The sequence below is a fragment of the Dama dama genome, chromosome 11, assembly GCF_033118175.1.
Source record: "Dama dama isolate Ldn47 chromosome 11, ASM3311817v1, whole genome shotgun sequence".
NCBI classification, from domain to species: Eukaryota; Metazoa; Chordata; class Mammalia; order Artiodactyla; family Cervidae; genus Dama; species Dama dama.
Window position 1 is genome coordinate 19,217,874 of NC_083691.1, and position 18,340 is coordinate 19,236,213.

Here is an 18,340-nt window from a genome sequence, read left to right on the forward strand (position 1 = left end):
TGTTACCAGCATAATTAACTTAACCCACTGTATTGCAAGTGGTATCATTTATCATTTCACTTGTAATTAGGAGAGAAATTCTATTAATGAAATATTTTTTCCCATATTAAGTTGTCAAAATCCAGTGTAAATTTTACTCCTAGAGCACATACATGAATTCAGACCGGGCACATTTTAAGTGCTCAATAACCCCATGTGACTTATGGTTCCTGTATTGGACAAATCACAGCTTACAGGTGGAAAAACTGAAGCGCCGGCCAGGTGAAGGGGGCGTGGCAGGGGCGGGGTCAGGAAGCTGGGAGACGGGTCTCTTGGGGAGCCTGCCCGACTGCACCCTCTAGCGTCCACCCAATCTCGCTGCAGCCAGAGCCGCCCATGCACCGGGTCCTGGCAGCTGACACAGGCCTTGGAACAGGACTGGCCCCTCCTCAGAGCAGCTGCGCTAGAAGCTAAGGCAGCAGGAGGCTTGCTTCCCACCTGCTTGCTTGGAGGAAAGAAGGACACAAATGCCGTCAGCCACTTTTCTCCCTAGGACAGGGGCTCAGCCCAGGAGGAGTGTTTGTTCACGAGTCACCTGGAGAGAGACCCAGGGCTGGTGCTGCAAGAGAAACAACACAGATTGCCTATTTTCTTCTGCCCCCTTCCACCCCACTGTGTCCTGTTCTGCCCCAGACAGAACAAGCCAGTCTCTTCTGGGCCCTCCTGTCCCTTGAAGTGCAAATTCACGGGCCTCGCTCCTCCAGCCTCCTCCCCAGCTTTGGCCTTTTATCAGGAGTTGGTTCCTCCCACCTCTCCCATCATCTCCCCTCCAAGTGTTTCTGAGTCTGCTTGGCCTAGCAAGCTTTGGAGATCTGGGTTGATGAAAGTGTTTTGGAGCAATGGGATGAAATGTCTACCCACGCCGCAGCCAGCATTGAGCTGTGATTAATGGGACATTCGAGCTCTCAAGTTCCAGGAGACTCTCTGGTGGGCAGATAGAGCTACGCCATTAAAAAAAAAAAGGCTTTAATTCACAGGCAATACCAACTTTGGGTTAACTATTTTCATAGGGCTCCCCAGCTACGTGTTTACTTTTTTTTTTTTCCGTTCCGATTTAGCACATTAAGAACAATAACAGAGTAACTGAGAACCAGAGAGATGGCTCTTAGGGCTGCACTAACTCCCTCCCCCACTTTTCCATTACTGTGAATAAAATGTCATCTTCGAGGCTCTCAGAAGGCTGTTGCTTGTCTAATCTGAGCCCTGCTTGGTCATGACGCTCTTGAAGCCCAGTAAGAGCTTGAATCAATTGCCCTCCCCCGGCACGTCTGTTCTGCACCCCATCTTTCACTGGAGATGAAAGATAAGATTTTCTGGTAAATGAAGCCTGGGGTGTTTGCCTGACCATAGGGCCAGGGGGCCATTTCTGCTGGGAAGTGGGAGTGTTGGCTTTGTCATTACAGAAAGCCTTGCTTTTTGTCAGCCATCTTTCCCAGCCAGGCGATCGTCAATAAATTCGTTGGCTTAATTAGTAACGGAGGGGTCACTGGGGTACAGCGTTCCACTCTCTCTGTTCCCTTGAGGGCGCCTGCTTCAAGCCAAGAGCCTCCAGGAGAGAGAACTGGAATGAGGTTCTTCTTAAATATTTCATACGAGCCTTTGGACAGCACACACAGGCCCATGCAGGGGGTGACTGAGAGTGCTGTGTGTGTGTCTTAGTTGCTTAGTTGTGTCTGACGCTTTGGGACCCCATAGATTATAGCCCACCAGGCTCCTCTGTCCGTGGAATTCTCCAGGCCAAGAGTACTGGAGTGGGTAGCCATTCCCTTCTCCAGGGGATCTTCCTGATCCAGGGACTGAACCTGGGTCTCCTGCATTGCAGGCAGATTCTTTATCATTTGAGCCACCATTAAAGCCGAATGGGAGGGCTGGTGGAGCTTTATTTGACATTCATGGGCCCCTTCATGGCTTCACAGTGAGAGTCCCAGGGGGAAGGCTGTCTTGCAGAGGAGGTGGTCACCAGCTAGGAGCACCTCCTTGGCCTCCATCTCTGCCCATGGACTCTGGTGCTGAAAGCGCCCTGGGAAGTTCCCAGCTCCACCTGCCCCAGACAAGCTTCTGTTCCCAGAAGCCTCAGTTCTTTGTCTCTAAAATGCTGATGATGCAGATGGCCTTGCCTCCTCCCAGCCTGGTTGAGCATGACCCCTACCCGCAGCACCTGGAATCTGCCACGTGCCCTAGAGCTGACCTGTGGGATCGAGCCTCCAGTGGCTTCTCAAGTCCCCCTTGTCATTCAGTGTGGCTTCCACCTTCCATCTTCCTATCAGACTGCCTCGGCCCTGTGTGGGAATGAAGGATTCCTCGTCAGAGGCTGGCCTTCCTCTTGCTCCCCACTCCCCACCTCTTTGTGTCACTTTTTATGCCCCATCTGTATGCCACAAGGAGCCATGAGAACAGGCCCTGCGTCCCCAGCCACATGGAGGGCCAAGGGGACTGGAATATCCTGGGCACACCCCGTGCACCCGGCCTGACCCCAGGCCCCGAGGACATGCAGAGGGCGACGGTGGCCTGCACTCCTGGGCTGAGGCTCACGGGGAGCAGAGCGGCAGCTAGTGGACACCTGGGCACAAGCGTTTGCACAGTTACGTTCGCTCCCTGTTTTTCGGGTGCAGGGTGTGATGAGGCTCGCAGGGCTCGTAGACAACGAGCTTCCAGATTCTTCCAGGGAATGCTGCAGCGCCTTCTCCGACTCCATTGATTTTCTTGGGAGGAGGGGAGCGTTTGCCCATATGGTGAGAGGCTTCCCCATCTCAGAGAGGGGCACAGGGTTCTTCAACCGGGGACCTCTAGACTCAGGGATCCTAGACGATCAGACCCCAAAGGGGCCCAGAGTGGTCTTCCAACCACCCAACCCTCCCTGAAATACACCCCGCCCTTTTAAAACTTGTGGTAAAACACAGACACAACATAGACATGACCATCTCAGCCATTTCTAAGTGTGCAGTTCAGTCGTGTTCAGTACATTCAGACTGTTGTAAAACCAGTCATCTCCACTCTTTTCATCTAAGCTCAGCTTGTGCTCTTAGGGGATTTCTACAACCATAAATCCCCCCAACCCTGGATTTTTACCTGACACCCCAGGGGTCTTTGACATCCTTGTAATTGCCTTGAACTTGCTATGGCAGTTCAGTCCAGTCGCTCAGTTGTGTCCAACTCTTTGCGATCCCATGGGCTGCAGCATACCAGGCTTCCCTGTCCATCACCAACTCCTGGAGTTTACTCATGTCCATTGAGTCGGTGATGCCATCCAACCATCTCATCCTCTGTGGTCCCCTTCTCCTCCCGCCTTCAGTCTTTCCCAGCATCAGGGTCTTGTCAAATGAGTCAGCTCTTTGCATCAGGTGGCCAAAGGATTGGAGTTTCAGCTTCAGCACCGGTCCTTCCAATGAATATTCAGGACTGGTTTCCTTTAGGATGGACTGGTTGGATCTCCTTGCAGCCCAAGGGACTCTCAAGAGTCTTCTCTAACATCACAGTTCAAACGCATCAATTCTTCAGCAGTCAGCTCTATAGTCCAACTCTCACATCCATACATGACTACTGGAAAAACCATAGCCTTGACTAGACAGACCTTTGTTGGCAATGCCTCTGCTTTTTAATATGCTGTCTAGGTTGGTCATAATTTTCTTCCAAGGAGCAAACGTCTTTTAATTTCATGGCTGCAATCACCATCTGCAGTGATTTTGGAGCCCCAAAAAATAAAGTCTGACACTATTTCCACTGTTTCCCCATCTATTTGCCATGAAGTGATGGGACCAGATGCCATGATCTTAGTTTTCTGAATGTTGAGTTTTAAGCCAACTTTTTCACTCTCCTCTTTCACTTTCATCAAAAGGCTCTTTAGTTCTTCTTCACTTTCTGCCATAAGGGTGGTAACATCTGCATATCTGAGGTTATTGATATTTCTCCCGGTAATCTTGATTCCAGCTGTGCTTCATCCAGCCCAGCGTTTCTCATGATGTACTCTGCATAGAAGTTAAATAAGCAGGGTGACAATATACAGCCTTGACATACTCCTTTCCTGATTTGGAACCACCAGCCTGTTGTTCCATGTCCAGTTCTAACTGTTGCTTCCTGACCTGCATACAGGTTTCTCTAGAAGCAGGTCAGGTGGTCTGGTATTCCCATTTCTTGAAGAATTTTCCACAGTTTGTTGTGATCCACACAGTCAAAAGCTTTGGCATAGTCAATAAAGCAGAAATAGATGTTTCTCTGGAACTCTCTTGCCTTTTCGATGATCCAATGGATGTTGGCAATTAGATCTCTGGTTCCTCTGCCTTTTCTAAATACAGCTTGAACGTCTGGAAGTTCACGGTTCATGTACTGCTGAAGCCTGGCTTGGAGAATTTTGAGCATTACTTAGCTAGCGTGTGAGTTGAGTACAATTGTGCAGTAGTTTGAGCATTCTTTGGCATTGCCTTTCTTTGGGGTTGAAATGAAAACTGACCTTTTCCAGTCCTGTGGCCACTGCTGAGTTTTCCAAATTTGCTGGAATATTGAGTGCAGCACTTTCACAGCATTATCTTTGAGGATTTGAAATAGCTCAACTGGAATTCCATCACCTCCACCAGCTTTGTTCATAGTGATGCTTCCTAAGGCCCACTTGACTTCACATTCCAGGATGTCTGGCTCTAGGTGAGTGATCACACTATCGTGATTATCTGGGTTATGAAGATCTTTTTTGTATAGTTCTGTGTATTCTTGCCACCTCTTCTTAAATTTCTGCTTCTGTTAGGTCCATACCATTTCTGTCCTTTATTGTGCCCATCTTTGCATGAAATGTTCCCTTGGTATTTCTAATTTTCTTGAAGAGATCTCTAGTCTTTTCCATCCTATTGTTTTCCTCTGTTTCTTTGCATTGATCACTAAGGAAGGCTTTCTTATCTCTCCTTGCTATTCTTTGGAACTCAGCATTCAAATGGGTATATCTTTCTTTTTCTCCTTTGCCTTTTGCTTCTCTTCTTTACACAGCTATTTATAAGGCCTCCTCAGACAACCATTTTGTCTTCTTGCATTTCTTTTTCTTGAGGATGGTCTTGATCCCTGCCTCCTGTACAATAGTTCTTCAGCCACTCTATCTATCAGATCTAATCCCTTGAATCTATTTCTCACTTCCACTGTATAATCATAAGGGATTTGATTTAGGTCATACCTGAATGGTCTAGTGGTTTTCCCTACTTTCTTCAATTTAAGTCTGAATTTGGCAATAAGAAGTTCATGGTCTGAGCCACAGTCAGCTCCCGGTCTTGTTTTTGCTGACTCTATAGAGCTTCTCCATCTTTGGCTGCAAAGAGTATAATCAATCTGATTTTGGTGTTGACCATCTGGTAATGTCCATGTGTAGAGTCTTCTCTTATATTGTTGGAAGAGGGTGTTTGCTATGACCAGTGGGTTCTATTGGCAAAACTCTATTAGCCTTTGCCCTGCTTCATTCTGTACTCCAAGGCCAAGTTTGCCTGTTACTCCAGGTATTTCTTGACTTCCTACTTTTGCATTCCAGTTCCCTATAATGAAACAGAAATCTTTTTTGGGTGTTAATTCTAGAAGGTCTTGTAGGTCTTCATAGACCCATTCAACTTCAACTTCTTTGGCATTAGTGGTTGGGGCATAGGCTTGAATTACTGTGATATTGAATGGTTTGCCTTGGAAATGAACAGATATTATTCTGTCATTTTTAAGATTGCATCCAAGTACTGCATTTTGTACTGTTATTGACTATGGTGGCTATTCCATTTCTTCTAAGGGATTCTTGCCCACAGTAGTAGATATAATGGTCATCTGAGTTAAATTCACCCATTCTAATCCATTTTAGTTCACTGATTCCTAAAATGTTGATGTTCACTCTTGCCATCTCCTGTTTGACCACTGCCAACTTGCCTTGATTCATGGACCTAACATTCCAGGTTCCTATGCAATATTGCTCTTTACAGCATCAGATTTTACTTCCATCACCAGTCACATCGACAACTGGGTGTTGTTTTTGCTTTGGCTCCATCTCTTCATTCTTTCTGGAGTTATTTCTCCACTGATCTCCAGTAGCATATTGGGCACCTACCAACCTGGGGAGTTCATCGTTCAGTGTCCTATGGCAAAAATACATGCTACTGACTTTTAAAGGGTAACGCTCTAAGTCAGCCCTTTAATTCAGCTGACTGAGTGTGGTCAAAAATCAAAGCAAAGGTGGCGGCTGGGGGTCGGGGGGGGGCCCTACTTCAGAGCTGTGAGGTCTTTCTAAAGGAGGTTGGACACTCAGTGATCGATTCCTGCCACAGCGTCCTAAAAAATGCGGTCTCCCATCAGCCCTGAGTTTGACAGCCGCAGATGTTACTCACTCAACCTTCAAGTCAATGGCAGGAAAGCATGTTTTTCCACCCACGGTTTCTTGATAGTTTTCCCCCAAAAGTAAAATTTACTTTTTTGTTTCCTAAACACATCCCTCAAATTCTCCCTGCCTCTCTTTTCTTCTCTGTACAGCTGAGAGTGCCAGGCCTACCCTGCCCACCTCCCAGGGTTCAAGGTCAATTGTTGAGCCCTGTAGTCAAGCTCAAGATGGACTCCTGGTCACATCCTAGTCACATCGCAGCTCCAGGGAAAGTTACTTACCGCCCCCAGGCCTCGGTTTCACCATTTATAAAATGGTCTGCACAGCCCCTGGCCCAGCTTGAGTGCTTGATGAACTGCGGCTGCAGTTAGAATGACTGTGGTGGGGTTTTTGATGCTGCAGTGAACCAATGTGGGTGCCTCTCCTGCCTCCCATGTGCTCTGGCCTTGAAGAAATCTTTTCAAAGGCAAGATCCATGCCTGATGTGCCCATCTCAGAGTCTTGCCATCCAGTGAGCCCCAGAACCCTCAGGAAAGACCCCTCTGCATTGCTTCCCCCAGAGGGGCCAGGATGCATCCAGGCTCTGCTGGAATGCCAGCTTTGCCAGAGACCGCCTCCCTGGTGGCTCAGATAATAAAGAATCTGCCTGCAGTGCAGTAAGCCTGGGTTTGATCCCTGGGTCAGGAAGACCCCCTGGAGAAGGAAATGGCAACCCTCTCCAGTATTCTTGCCTGGAGAATCCCATGGACAGAGGAGCCTGCCGGGCTACAGTCTACGGGGTCACAAAGAGTCAGACACGACTGAGTGACTAACACACTTACTTGCCTCCAGAGTTAGCAGGTGTGTGTACACAACCAGGACCACCACCACCATGGCAGGAAGACCCACTCCCCCCACACTGACACCCACTCTGAGCCAGGCCTGGGGAGGGAAGAGGACTGTGAAACCTCACATGTCTGCCTGCGGGGACATGTGAGAAAGGCTGGGAAAGCTGAAGCCTCCCCAGGCAGACCTCAGAGCCCCTGGCCATCACCTCCTAGCAATTGTGTTGACCATCCTTGTCCCATCCCCGATATGGTCCCTTCCTCTCCATAAACATTTGTTACATCAGGCGGAGGAGGAATTAGGAGTTTGGCATCTTGTGGATCTTAAAGAATACAAATCGCCAACACATTCTGAGGCCATCTGATACCGTGGTTCTGAGCGGTGGTTTGGTTTTCACTGAGGCAAATGGATTCTGAAGGGAAAGATCCTGGGAATTCGCTGGCGGTCCAGTGTTTAGGGCTCGGTGCTTTCACTGCCAGGGCCCAGGGTTCGATCCAGGCTCAGGGAACTAAGATCCTACAAGCTGTGCCGTACAGCCAAAAAAAAAAAAAAAAGATATGAAAGGACCGACCCTGAGCTCTCAGAGCCCAGAGCTTCCCGGAAGGTGGCTCGTTTCCATGATGAAAAGAGAAGGAATGCTTTAGGGAAAGGATGTGCGTTGACTATCGAAGGCAGCCGGGAAGGCCATGTTCATGACCACATTGTCCTCCCACCCTCCCCAGTACTGTCCTCCCCTAGCTGCCCCCAGGAAGTTGTGAGACGGGGCCGGACGATTGGGTCCGAGGGCTGGCTTCACCTCCAGAGCCTCCCGGTCGGCTTCCTCCCTGGAAGCGGGATGAATGCAGGCGAGGTGTCTGATTAAAACAAAAGTGTCCCACGTCCATGGACCTTCTTGTGGTTGTCCCTGACACCGGCAGGTCAGGAGTTAAGCCTTTGGGAACTGCACGGCCCCCAGCACATGGACACTGATGCCACGTGTTATCAGCTCAGTTCCCTGGGCAGCTGTCTTAGCACTGCACGCTGGACAGCTTCAAAAACAGAAATGTATTTTCTCACAGTTCTGGGAGACTGACGTCTGAGATCAAGGTGTCAGCAGGCCTGGCTCCTTCTGAGGCCTCTCTCGTTGGCCCATCAATAGCCGTCTTCTCCCTGTGTCCTCACGTGGCCTTTCCTCTGGGTCTGTGTCCCAAGCTTCTCTATTCAAGGGCACCAGTTAGATTGGAAAGCTCCCTTGGAGGAAAACATGGCAACCCACTCCCATATTATTGCCTGGAAAATCCCGTGGACAGAGGAGCCTGGTGGGCTACAGTCCATGGGGTCACAAAGAGTCAGACACGACTGAAGCGATGTAGCATGCATGCAGGGTCAGTCTTCTGTGCAGGCATTAGGGGAAAACTCCATGGAGAGCATGCATTTGCATGCCTGCAATTGCCTGGGACTTTACTATGCACACTGGAGACATCCTTTTGGTGCTAATTCCATATCCACACTTCCCCCACCCCCACCCCATGCTCCCAACCATAGGGTTTCTCAGAGGCCAAAACAAGAGGGGATTCCTTAAAAGTTTCTGGATGCCTGTTCTAAGGATAAAATCAGAATGTGGTGCCTGAAAGAGGAAAGAAATGCTCAGAACACGGGGCGTGGGCTACAGTCAGGGTGACAGTTTTGCTGGGAGCTGATGAGGGTGATAAGAAGAAGGGTTTCAGCCTCCAGTCTTGTACAAACCCTGCTGGGCACTCGAAAAGGGCCTCATTCCTGTTGATTTTATGTGGCCGTTTTCTCCACGTTTCCAATTCTGGAGGTCAGGATAGGTCTTGCAGTGCCAGGCGGCCAGTCCTGACTCCACTGGAGCACCCTGCCTTCCTGGTGGTACATAGGCTAAGGGTCCCCCTCCCCTTCGGGGCCCCCCCTCTCTGTGGGGGGTCCTACACATGCTGGGACATCTCATCACCATGATGGCCGGAGTCAGGCCTCTCCAGCCACTGGTGGGGGACACTCAAGGGATAGTCCTCCGTCCCGCTGGGCGGCCATGGACGGTGGGGAGCCCTCCCCTGCGCTCCCCCCACCCCATCTCCAGCCGGGCCTCTGTCTTGCAGGTGTCCCTGCCGGCCGCCATGGGCAAGCAAAACAGCAAGCTGCGACCCGAAGTGCTGCAGGACCTGCGGGAGAACACGGAGTTCACGGACCATGAGCTGCAGGAGTGGTACAAGGGCTTCCTCAAGGACTGCCCCACCGGCCACCTGACCGTGGACGAGTTCAAGAAGATCTATGCGAACTTCTTCCCCTACGGCGACGCCTCCAAGTTCGCCGAGCACGTCTTCCGCACCTTCGACACCAACGGCGACGGCACCATAGACTTCAGGGAGTTCATCATCGCGCTGAGCGTGACCTCGCGGGGCAAGCTGGAGCAGAAGCTCAAGTGGGCCTTCAGCATGTACGACCTCGACGGCAACGGCTACATCAGCCGCAGCGAGATGCTGGAGATCGTGCAGGTGCGCCCAGGGGGCGGGGCTGGCGCTGGGGCGGGGCCTTAGCAGACCCCGCCCACTCTGGACAGCACGGGACTCCTCGGCCCGCCTCTGGTCCTTGCGGGCCACGTGGCTGCCTGCCCCTCTTTCCTGCCCTTTGGAAAATGACTAGCTGTCACCTGACCAAGCAGGCCCTTACAGATGTTGATGAGAATAGCCATTGTTGGGCTTCCCAGATGGCGGCAGTTGGCGGTTTAGTCGCTAAGTCCTGTCTGACTCTTGCGACCCCATGGCCTGTGTAGCCTGCAGGCTCCTCTATCCATGGGATTCTCGAGGCAAGAATACTGGAGTGGGTTGTCATTTCCTTCTCCGGGGGGAATCTTCCCAACCCAGGGATCGAACCCGGGTCTCCTGTATTGCAGGGAGATTCTTTACCGACTGAGCTATGGTGGAGCTAGTGGTAAAAACCCACCTACCAATGCAGGAGAAGGACCATTGTTTGCCGATCCTTGGCGGTAAAAAGCCCTGGCCTACACGCCGTTGATGAGCTGTGGTCTTCCCAGCTCTAAGGGGAGGAGGGTGTCATTTTCTGCACCTAACAAACTCTGAGACGAGGCGTGGGGTGGTGGGGGGCGGCAGGGGTGTGATATCCTGAGAGTTAACAATTGTTGTTCAGTCACTCAGTCATGTCCATATCTTTGCCACCCCATGGACGGCAGCACGCCAGGCTTCCCTGTCCCTCACCATCCCTCAGAGTTTGCTCAGACTCATGTCCATTGAGTCAGTGATGCCATCCAACCATCTCGTCCTCTGTCATTCCACTCACTTCCTGCCCTCAATCTCTCCCAGCATCAGTGTCTTTTCCAGTGAGTCGGCTCTTCGTGTCAGGTGGTCAAAGTAACAGAGCTGAGAATTATAATGGAAAGGACCCTTGACACTGGCAGAAGGCACCTGCCAAGACCTTTTCGTATTCCCCTATTTAAGAATGCAACAGACAGCTTGTCATATCCTCAGGAACACACAATTGTAAAGCCAAACTGAACCATTAATGGTGACAGAATAAGCTCTGGCCCAGGAAGCACCACCTCAGAAAGCTCTTCTCTCCTATCAACAACGCGGGTGAGGGAAGCTGTTTTCCAGCAAGAAAAAAAGTTTTGTTCACTCCCCTGGGTTCCCGGGTGTGTGGTAGAGAGCCACAGAGCCTCTGCTCCCTGGGTCCCCACCCCCTGCACCCCTACTCCTGGAGCCTGGGAACTCAGTTCTGGAACTCCTTAGAGGAGGTATTCTCCAGTCTACATGGAGGGAACTTCTGGACTAAACCACACGCAGAGGATATCAAACTCAGGAACTCCTTGATCAGCAGCAAGTAGCCTGACCTGTTTCCCAAACAGGTGGTTTTCATGCCATGAGAATAAACCAGCACAGGTTCAGGAGAAACTGTGCTTCAGCCGTTGATCCTGGCTCTTAGCAATAAGCAGCGGTAGAAGGAAGAAATTGGCTTCTGGGCAATCACCTGTCCCGACCCACCTGCTGGCCCTTACCCTCCTCTGTCACCTGCCAAGCAGACTGCCCCGGCCAAAGCTTACAGACACGGCAGAGCCATGAGAGCCGTGAGGGGCACCTCTCCTATCTGGACAGGATCTGGCTGCTAGGCCCCCAGACCAAGTTCCCAAACCCTGAGCACTTGCCCCCATGTTGGCAGAGGCTAAGCAGGACGCCTGGCTGCTACACCTTCATCAAAATGGGCTGGGCTCCAAGTGCATCACAGCCCAGCAGAGACAGGGAGGGTCTTGGCTCGGCCTTCTCTGCACTCAGACGAGTTCCTGACGCTGTCCCAGGAGGGGGGCCTGTCCCAGGAGGCCGTGAAAGACACACTTGCTGTGCGGTGAGGCCTGGTCACCCCTGCCTGCAGGTGGAGAGGGACCAAGGAGTGCAGAGTGTGGTAGATACAAGAAGCCTCACTGGGTCATTCTTTTTGGTTTGGTTTTGTAGACCTGCTTTTTAAGACATTACAGCTTCCAGGTTTCTGCTGTTCTTGGTCTGTTGTTTGAGGAATGAGAGTATCAGTCAAGCCATGTCCCCGTAGAATCCACCAGTGGCACAGCCCCCTCCTGCTCTCATGTTACTCTTATGAGCTGCTGGTCACCGGCTTCATCATGGCCCCTTGGACACACACACACACACACACTGATGCACATACACACACGCACACACCGCGGGCCTGGACTCTTGGGTAGAAATGGCCTGTGCGGTGCCGAGCCCATGGACGGCAGTGTCCTGAAGAGAAGGTTCTCGGTCCTGCTGGAGAGACCCATGGGCCCCGGGCCTGTCCTTTCTGGGGCTGGTGATATGGTTTCCCCTGTGAGTTTCAGGGGCTGTCTTTTTTTGCTCCTCACCGAGGTACAGCAATCCTGTAGTCAAATATTTGTGGCTAAGCGTGCCGCGTGATGCACACTGTGCACACATATGTCCGTGTCACCGCCAGTGAGTTAGGGAGCATCCCCAGCCCCCCCAGAAGGCCTGAGAGCTGTCCCACCTCCCGCCCCCAGACAAACCCAGTCTTGCCACAGTCAGAGTGGGTCGTTTCACCTGTTCTTGAACCTCACATAAATGAGACTGGCTTCCTTTTGCTCACGTGCTGTCTGCAACATGCATGCACACTATTGGGAAAAGCCCTGGAACATTCCAGCTGGGGAGGATCCTGGAGCTGGTGGACAGCCCAGCCTTTCCTCCTGCCGTGGGCGAGGAGGGGGGGAGCAGATCAGGCCTGTGTCCCATCCCTCCAGGAGCACCTGGAACCTCTAAGCACACGCATCTGTGTTCCCCTTTGCAGGCGATATATAAAATGGTGTCCTCCGTGATGAAGATGCCGGAGGACGAGTCCACACCGGAGAAACGCACAGACAAGATCTTCAGGCAGATGGACACCAACAATGACGGTAGGACACCGCATGTCTGCCGCGCTGCTGGGAGCAGAGAGGCGTTTGGGGCCCCTCCGCACAGCTTCTGGGACCCTGCCCAGCCCACCCCTGGCCCTCCACAGTCAGTGCAGCTATGCTGAGGGTTGGGCTTCAGAGTCCAGGAGCACCTGGGCCTATGTCCTGCCCCCTGAGCAGTAGTCTCCTCGTTTCTAGAATGGGGACACAGTGGGCCCGTGGGCATGTCCCAGGGGAGAAGAGGCAGGTGTGTCCATGGCACCTGGGCCCCCGAAGGGTTGGGATCAGGCTCCTGGGTGGTAGATGGATGGATGGCCCCCCACCATCCCTCCTCCAGGCCCCAGTCGCCCTGGCGACTCTGTTGGGAGGTGCTGGCCTGCAGCAGCTGTACCAGGCTCGCTGGGACCACACCACAGCAGAAGTGGTGGGTTCCAGGGGGCGGCCGTGGAGGCCTGGCCGGGACGACGTGCCCCGTGTTTCCTTCTCTGCCTCAGCTGTGAGCTTCTTTGGGATCCACGCCGGAGAGGGTAACCATGAAACAGGATGGATCCGCATGAAGTGCAGCCCCAGAGCCTTGTCAGATTTGCTTTTGAAGGATAAAGAAATGCAGCATTTAGAAAAGAAAAAGAGAAAATACCCACTGTGCTGTGCTTGGGGGTTGAAAATAAGCTAATGCACAGGAAAGCCCCATACACCCCCCCACCCTGCTCCCTGTCCCGCCCCGGCCAAACCTTCAAGTGCAGTTTACAGATGAAGGCAAAAGACTGAGCCAGCGGCATAGAGGCGTGGTGGGGCTGCAGGCACATCAACCCATGAAGACAGTTTTCAAAACACGATCAGCGTAAGACAAGACAGCCTCACTCCTGGAGTGGCCTTTGGGCAGATTCAACACATGTCTTCCACCCTCCAGGGTAGCAAGGCACAGGCTTTGGGTTCAATAGACTTGTTCCACCAGTCTTGGCTTTTCCGAACCCCGGTTTACTCTTCTGTGAAATGGGGATAATAATTCAGTCTCTTGTGGTTGTGAGGATCCAGAGGATCTGCTCTGACCGCTCAGTTCTGTGCATCTTCCCAGGCTGTCCGTGAACCGGGGCCCGCACTTCTCCTGTGAGCCCCGGGATCCGCCCTGAAGCTTGGGGAGGGGGCAGGAGAGGTGATGTTGGAGGAGAGAAGAGTGAAGCAGGGGTGTGCAGAGAAGTTGTCCTTCTCTGGGTTGCCCCACACCCTTCCCACCTTCCCGGCCCGCCCTCAGAAAGCACAGGTAGTCGCTGAGGCCACAGGTCCTGAGTCTGGCGGAGCACGAGGAGCACCCCGATGGCTGCAGGACAGACTGTGCCCAGGGGCCCCCAGCCCCTTGCCAGCCCTGCTTTCTGCCTAGAGGAGAGGCCAGTGCTTTCATTAGCTCCTTGCCCTGAGTAAGTAAAGTGTTAATCGCTCAGTCGTGCCCGACTCTTTGCGACCCCCATGGACTGCAGCCCACCAGGCTCCTGTGTCCATGAGATTTTCCAGGCAAGGATACTGGAGTGGGTTGCCATTTCCTTCTCCAGGGAATCTTCCTGACCCAGGGATCGAACCCGGGTCTCCGGTACTGCAGGCAGATTCTTTACCAACGGAGCTACAAGGGAAGCCCGTTTCCCTGAGTGGTCAGGGTAAAGTCCCTGTTAACCGTACGAACGGTCACAAAGCCCAGTAGCCCTCTGCATCATCTCAGGAGCCTCCTTTTCTGCCGGGGGGGTGACTGCCCCCCTTCCCAATCCATCCCTTAGCCTGGGGTGGTTTAGTCTCCTGCTGGGGATGCTCTGGGGGAGCTCACGCCTTTGAGACAGGCATGGCTGTGATCCCCCCAACACAGGTAAATATCCTGGGATGTGGAGAGGTGGGTCGCTTGCCTGTGGAGGCAGAGCTAAGCGCCCGCCAGTGTGCTGGGCATGGCCCCAAGCTCCTGTGTTGGGGTCCCTGGCTCTATTTCATTTTACAGCTGCAGAAGCAAGCTGGAGGTTCCCCAAGGAACAGGTTGCCAGAATGCAGGGTCTGCTTCAAACCTAGGACCCTCCCGTATCTGTATGTATCCTGGGAGAAGCACTGCCAGTGATCAGTGAAAGCCAAACAGGTTTTTCCAGAAATGCCCTCGAAGCGTGTGGAGCCTGGACAGCATCCAGCTTCAGGAGGGCTCAAGACTTGGACCCCAGGAGGCTTCCACGACGCAGGAGCTGTCCGTGTGTTCTCCTGAGGGTGGCGAACAGTGAGCATTGGCTAACTCCTGTTTCTCCCATCCTCCTTCCCGCAGGCAAACTGTCCCTGGAAGAATTCATCAAAGGTGCCAAAAGCGACCCGTCCATCGTCCGGTTGTTACAGTGTGACCCCAGCAGTGCGAGTCAGTTCTAAGGGGTTGGCGTCTGGACAGTGCAGAGAAACACAGGCTTGTCTTGCCATTTAAGCTTTGCTTGCAAAAGTGGATGCCTCCTCAATCATTCCTGCTCTCCCGGGGCGGCCAGGCGACACATCACCACACCTGCCTGCCCGGCGGCTGCGCCCCACTCCTCACCTGGCCTCCTCCCGCCCCCTCCCTGCCCCGGTCCCTCCAGGGCGACTTCCCGGGGATGTGTTTACATGCAGGGCTCGCGGTGTCCTCGCTTCCGGGGCACCTCCCTGCCCACAGGGAGCCCCGAGGACACGCCGAGGATACCCGTGGGACTTTCTGAGATCGCGCCAAGGCCAGCCGATTGATCCGTGATGGCGGGTGACTCTGTGGGAAAGATGGGGACAAGAACAGAGGGAGAGGAGATGGGCAAGCCTTCCCCATGCATGGCTCCACCCAGCTCATTCATTTCCTCCGACCAAAACCGCTTGCACGTATATAATACTGTGGTCTCCTTTCTTTTAATATATAAATTATACGTACGGTGAAGTGAAATGTAACATGTAAGTTCCGTATTTAATGCCTCGATTGCCTTTGAAGCGTGGTTTCCTTGTGGCCTGTGATTCCCCCCCACCCTGAGCCTGGTTATTTTGTGGTATTTATGCTCTCAATCTGCCCTTCTCCAAAGGACATGCATGCGTGCCCAGGGCCGTGGAGACCCTCCCGTCCGCATCGTGAGCGCAGGTGTCTCTGTGAGGTTTGTCCTCCCTGTTGATTGGTCTGGCATTTCCTGTATTAAAATGATCAAATAAACGGGAGTTGTCCGAGTCTTGTGTTGGCCCGTGAGAGCCCCTGTTCGGCTGCCAAGGCCTGAGTGCTCTCCGGACAGGTGGCCTCCGTGGGTCCAGCTGCTCATTGTAAACTGGGCCGCTCCTGTGTCCCTGCGGCCATCACTGTGTCTATAAATCCTGTACAACCTCTCCTTCCGTCTCTGCCTAATGCCAAGAAATACGTGGAAATAAAACATGACTGTTCTGGGTGGGTTTGACAGCCAGGCTTCTGCCTCCTCCCCTCCCTCCCCCCAGCCTCTCTGCCCCCCGCCCCCAGCCCAGCCCCGTGGTTTAATCAGCAGAGTCGTGAGACTTCACATCCCCAGCAATGACAGGGCGGAGACCCGGGGCATCCGCACCAGCCGGGAGGGCGAGCAGGCCTGGTTTCTCAGGCTGTGGCCATGGAGATGCTTCTGGTCTCAGAAGCAGCAGAAGGGGCCTTAACTGTGGGGAGGTGGGCACCACGTGCCCGCAAGTCCCATGCGTTGTTGGCCTGGCTGACACTGCATCTGGGGGCATCACTGAGGATGTCCTGGGTCTTTCCGCTGCCCCACCGCCCCGCCCCTGGCCTCCAAGGCAGCTTCTGTCCACACCCTTGAATCCTTGGGGTCCCTGCAGGGTAAGTGCGGCTGACACGGGAGCCTTCCAAGACAGGACAAGAAGTGGCCCTGGCTTATTTCTTCCTTAAAAGGGAAGAGAACTTTCCAAAATTCGCCCGCCCGCCTCAGCCCGGCCAGCCTCACTTCTCGGTGCCTTGGCCTGGAGTGTGAGGTGCCTGGAGGCACCCAGGGTGACAAGGGCCCCTCCCCTAGGGGGCATGGCACCAGGAAGGGTGGACAGGACGGGGGTTCTGGTCCCAGTGTCCGTCACACCCGCCCACGGGCCAGGTGAGCACTCTTGAATCTCACCTGGGGAGAGGCAGGTGATCGAGGTAAGTGGGCAGAGTGTGTAGGTTGCCCCACAGCAGTGACGCTGGCTGTTTTGCTGTTTTTAGTCATCTTAATATCTTTTAGGACTCCACGCCTGTGATAGAAAGTGTGAGCCCTGTCTGCTAGTGCCTTTGCGGTCAGTGGCATTGCCAAGTCCAAACCTTGATGGGCAGTGTCTGCAGGGATGGGATGAGAGCAGGAGGCCAGGTGACCTGGGGCCAGGTGGACCCAGCTTGCTACCACGAGGCCACATCTGATGGTGCCTTGATGAGGGGTGCTACTAACAGGGGATATTGCCCAGTAACGAGGCACAGATGGGAGTAACCACAGGTGCAGGGTTTGCCACAGAAACAGAGTGTCTCTCCCTTGGTGGTGGTGTTTAGTCGCTAAGTCACTTTTGCAACCCCATGGACTGATCCTAAAGGAAATCAACCCTGAATATTCATTGGAAGTACTGATGCTGAAGCTTTGGTCACCTGATGTGAAGACAAGACTCATTGGAAAAGACCCTGATGCTGGGAAAGATTAAGGGCAGGAGGAGAAGGGGGCAACAGAAGATGAGATGATTGGACGGTATCACCGATTCAATGGACTTGAGTTTGTGCAAACTCCAGGAGATAGTGAAGAACAGGGAAGCCTGGCATGCTGCAGTTCATGGGGTCACAAAGATCTGGACACAACTGAGCAACTTCACTTTCACTTTTCACTTTCATGCATTGGAGAAGGAAATGGCAACCCACTCCAGTGTTCTTGCCTGGAGAATCCCAGGGATGGGGAGCCTGGTGGGCTGCCATCTATGGGGTCACACAGAGTCGGACATGACTGAAGTGACTTAGCAGCAGCAGCAGCAGCAGAGTGACTCAGTAACAGCAGCAACAATGGACTGTAGCCTTCCAGGCTCCTTCTGTCCATGGGATTTCCCAGGCAAGAATATTGGAGTGGGTTTTCATTTCCTTCTCCAGGGGATCTTCCTGACCCAGGATTTGAACCCCATGTCTCCTACATGTGGGTTATTTACCACTGAGCCACAGGGAAGCACCTCCCTCTGAATACTTATTCATGTATATGGGTGGTGGGGTTGGGGTGGGGGGATGGGAAAGATAGAGACAATATAAGGAACTGGCTGATAGGATTATGGGGGCTGAATGGGCCCAAGATCTGCCAGCTGGAGACCTAGGAGAGCTGATAGCATTTGTTCCAGTCCGGGTCTGAAGGCACGAGCCCGCCATCCCAGCCCAAGACCACCAGGCAGAGAACAGAGCCTCAGTTCAGCCTTCTGTTCTAGTCAGCCCTTTGGATGAGGTCCTCACCCTGATGGGGCGCCCTACGGTACTGTCTGCTAATGCAGTGTTAACCTCATCCAGAAACACCCTCACAGACACACTCAGAAAAGCGTCGAAACACCTGTCAGGACACCCATGACTCAGTCACACAGACATAAAATAGCCATCCCTGTGCTTCCACACAAGTGGGAAGGGCATGGATCTGGGGTCCTGGTGGGCCCTGCCCCAACAGAAGCTCACAGAAGTCAGGGCGGTTCCTTAGGGAGTCGGAGGCGATGAGGACCTGCCCCAGGGAAGGAATGGGACCACTCACAGGCTTGCCCATCACTGACTCAGAAACCGGCCATAC

The 18,340-nt window shown here is 53.0% G+C and overlaps 1 protein-coding gene across 1 annotated transcript in view; it reads left to right on the forward strand.

The window, feature by feature from the left end:
* HPCAL1 (hippocalcin like 1) overlaps window positions 1-15,762 on the forward strand; it is a 114,834-nt gene extending 99,072 nt beyond the window's left edge. Inside the window, exons 3-5 of the mRNA XM_061154810.1 lie at window positions 9,283-9,678; window positions 12,488-12,593; window positions 14,878-15,762. Of these exons, the coding sequence (XP_061010793.1) occupies window positions 9,301-9,678; window positions 12,488-12,593; window positions 14,878-14,975 (582 nt within the window). The 5' untranslated portion in view covers window positions 9,283-9,300 and the 3' untranslated portion in view covers window positions 14,976-15,762. The remainder of the gene's footprint in view (window positions 1-9,282; window positions 9,679-12,487; window positions 12,594-14,877) is intronic.
* The last annotated feature ends 2,578 nt before the right edge of the window (window positions 15,763-18,340 follow it).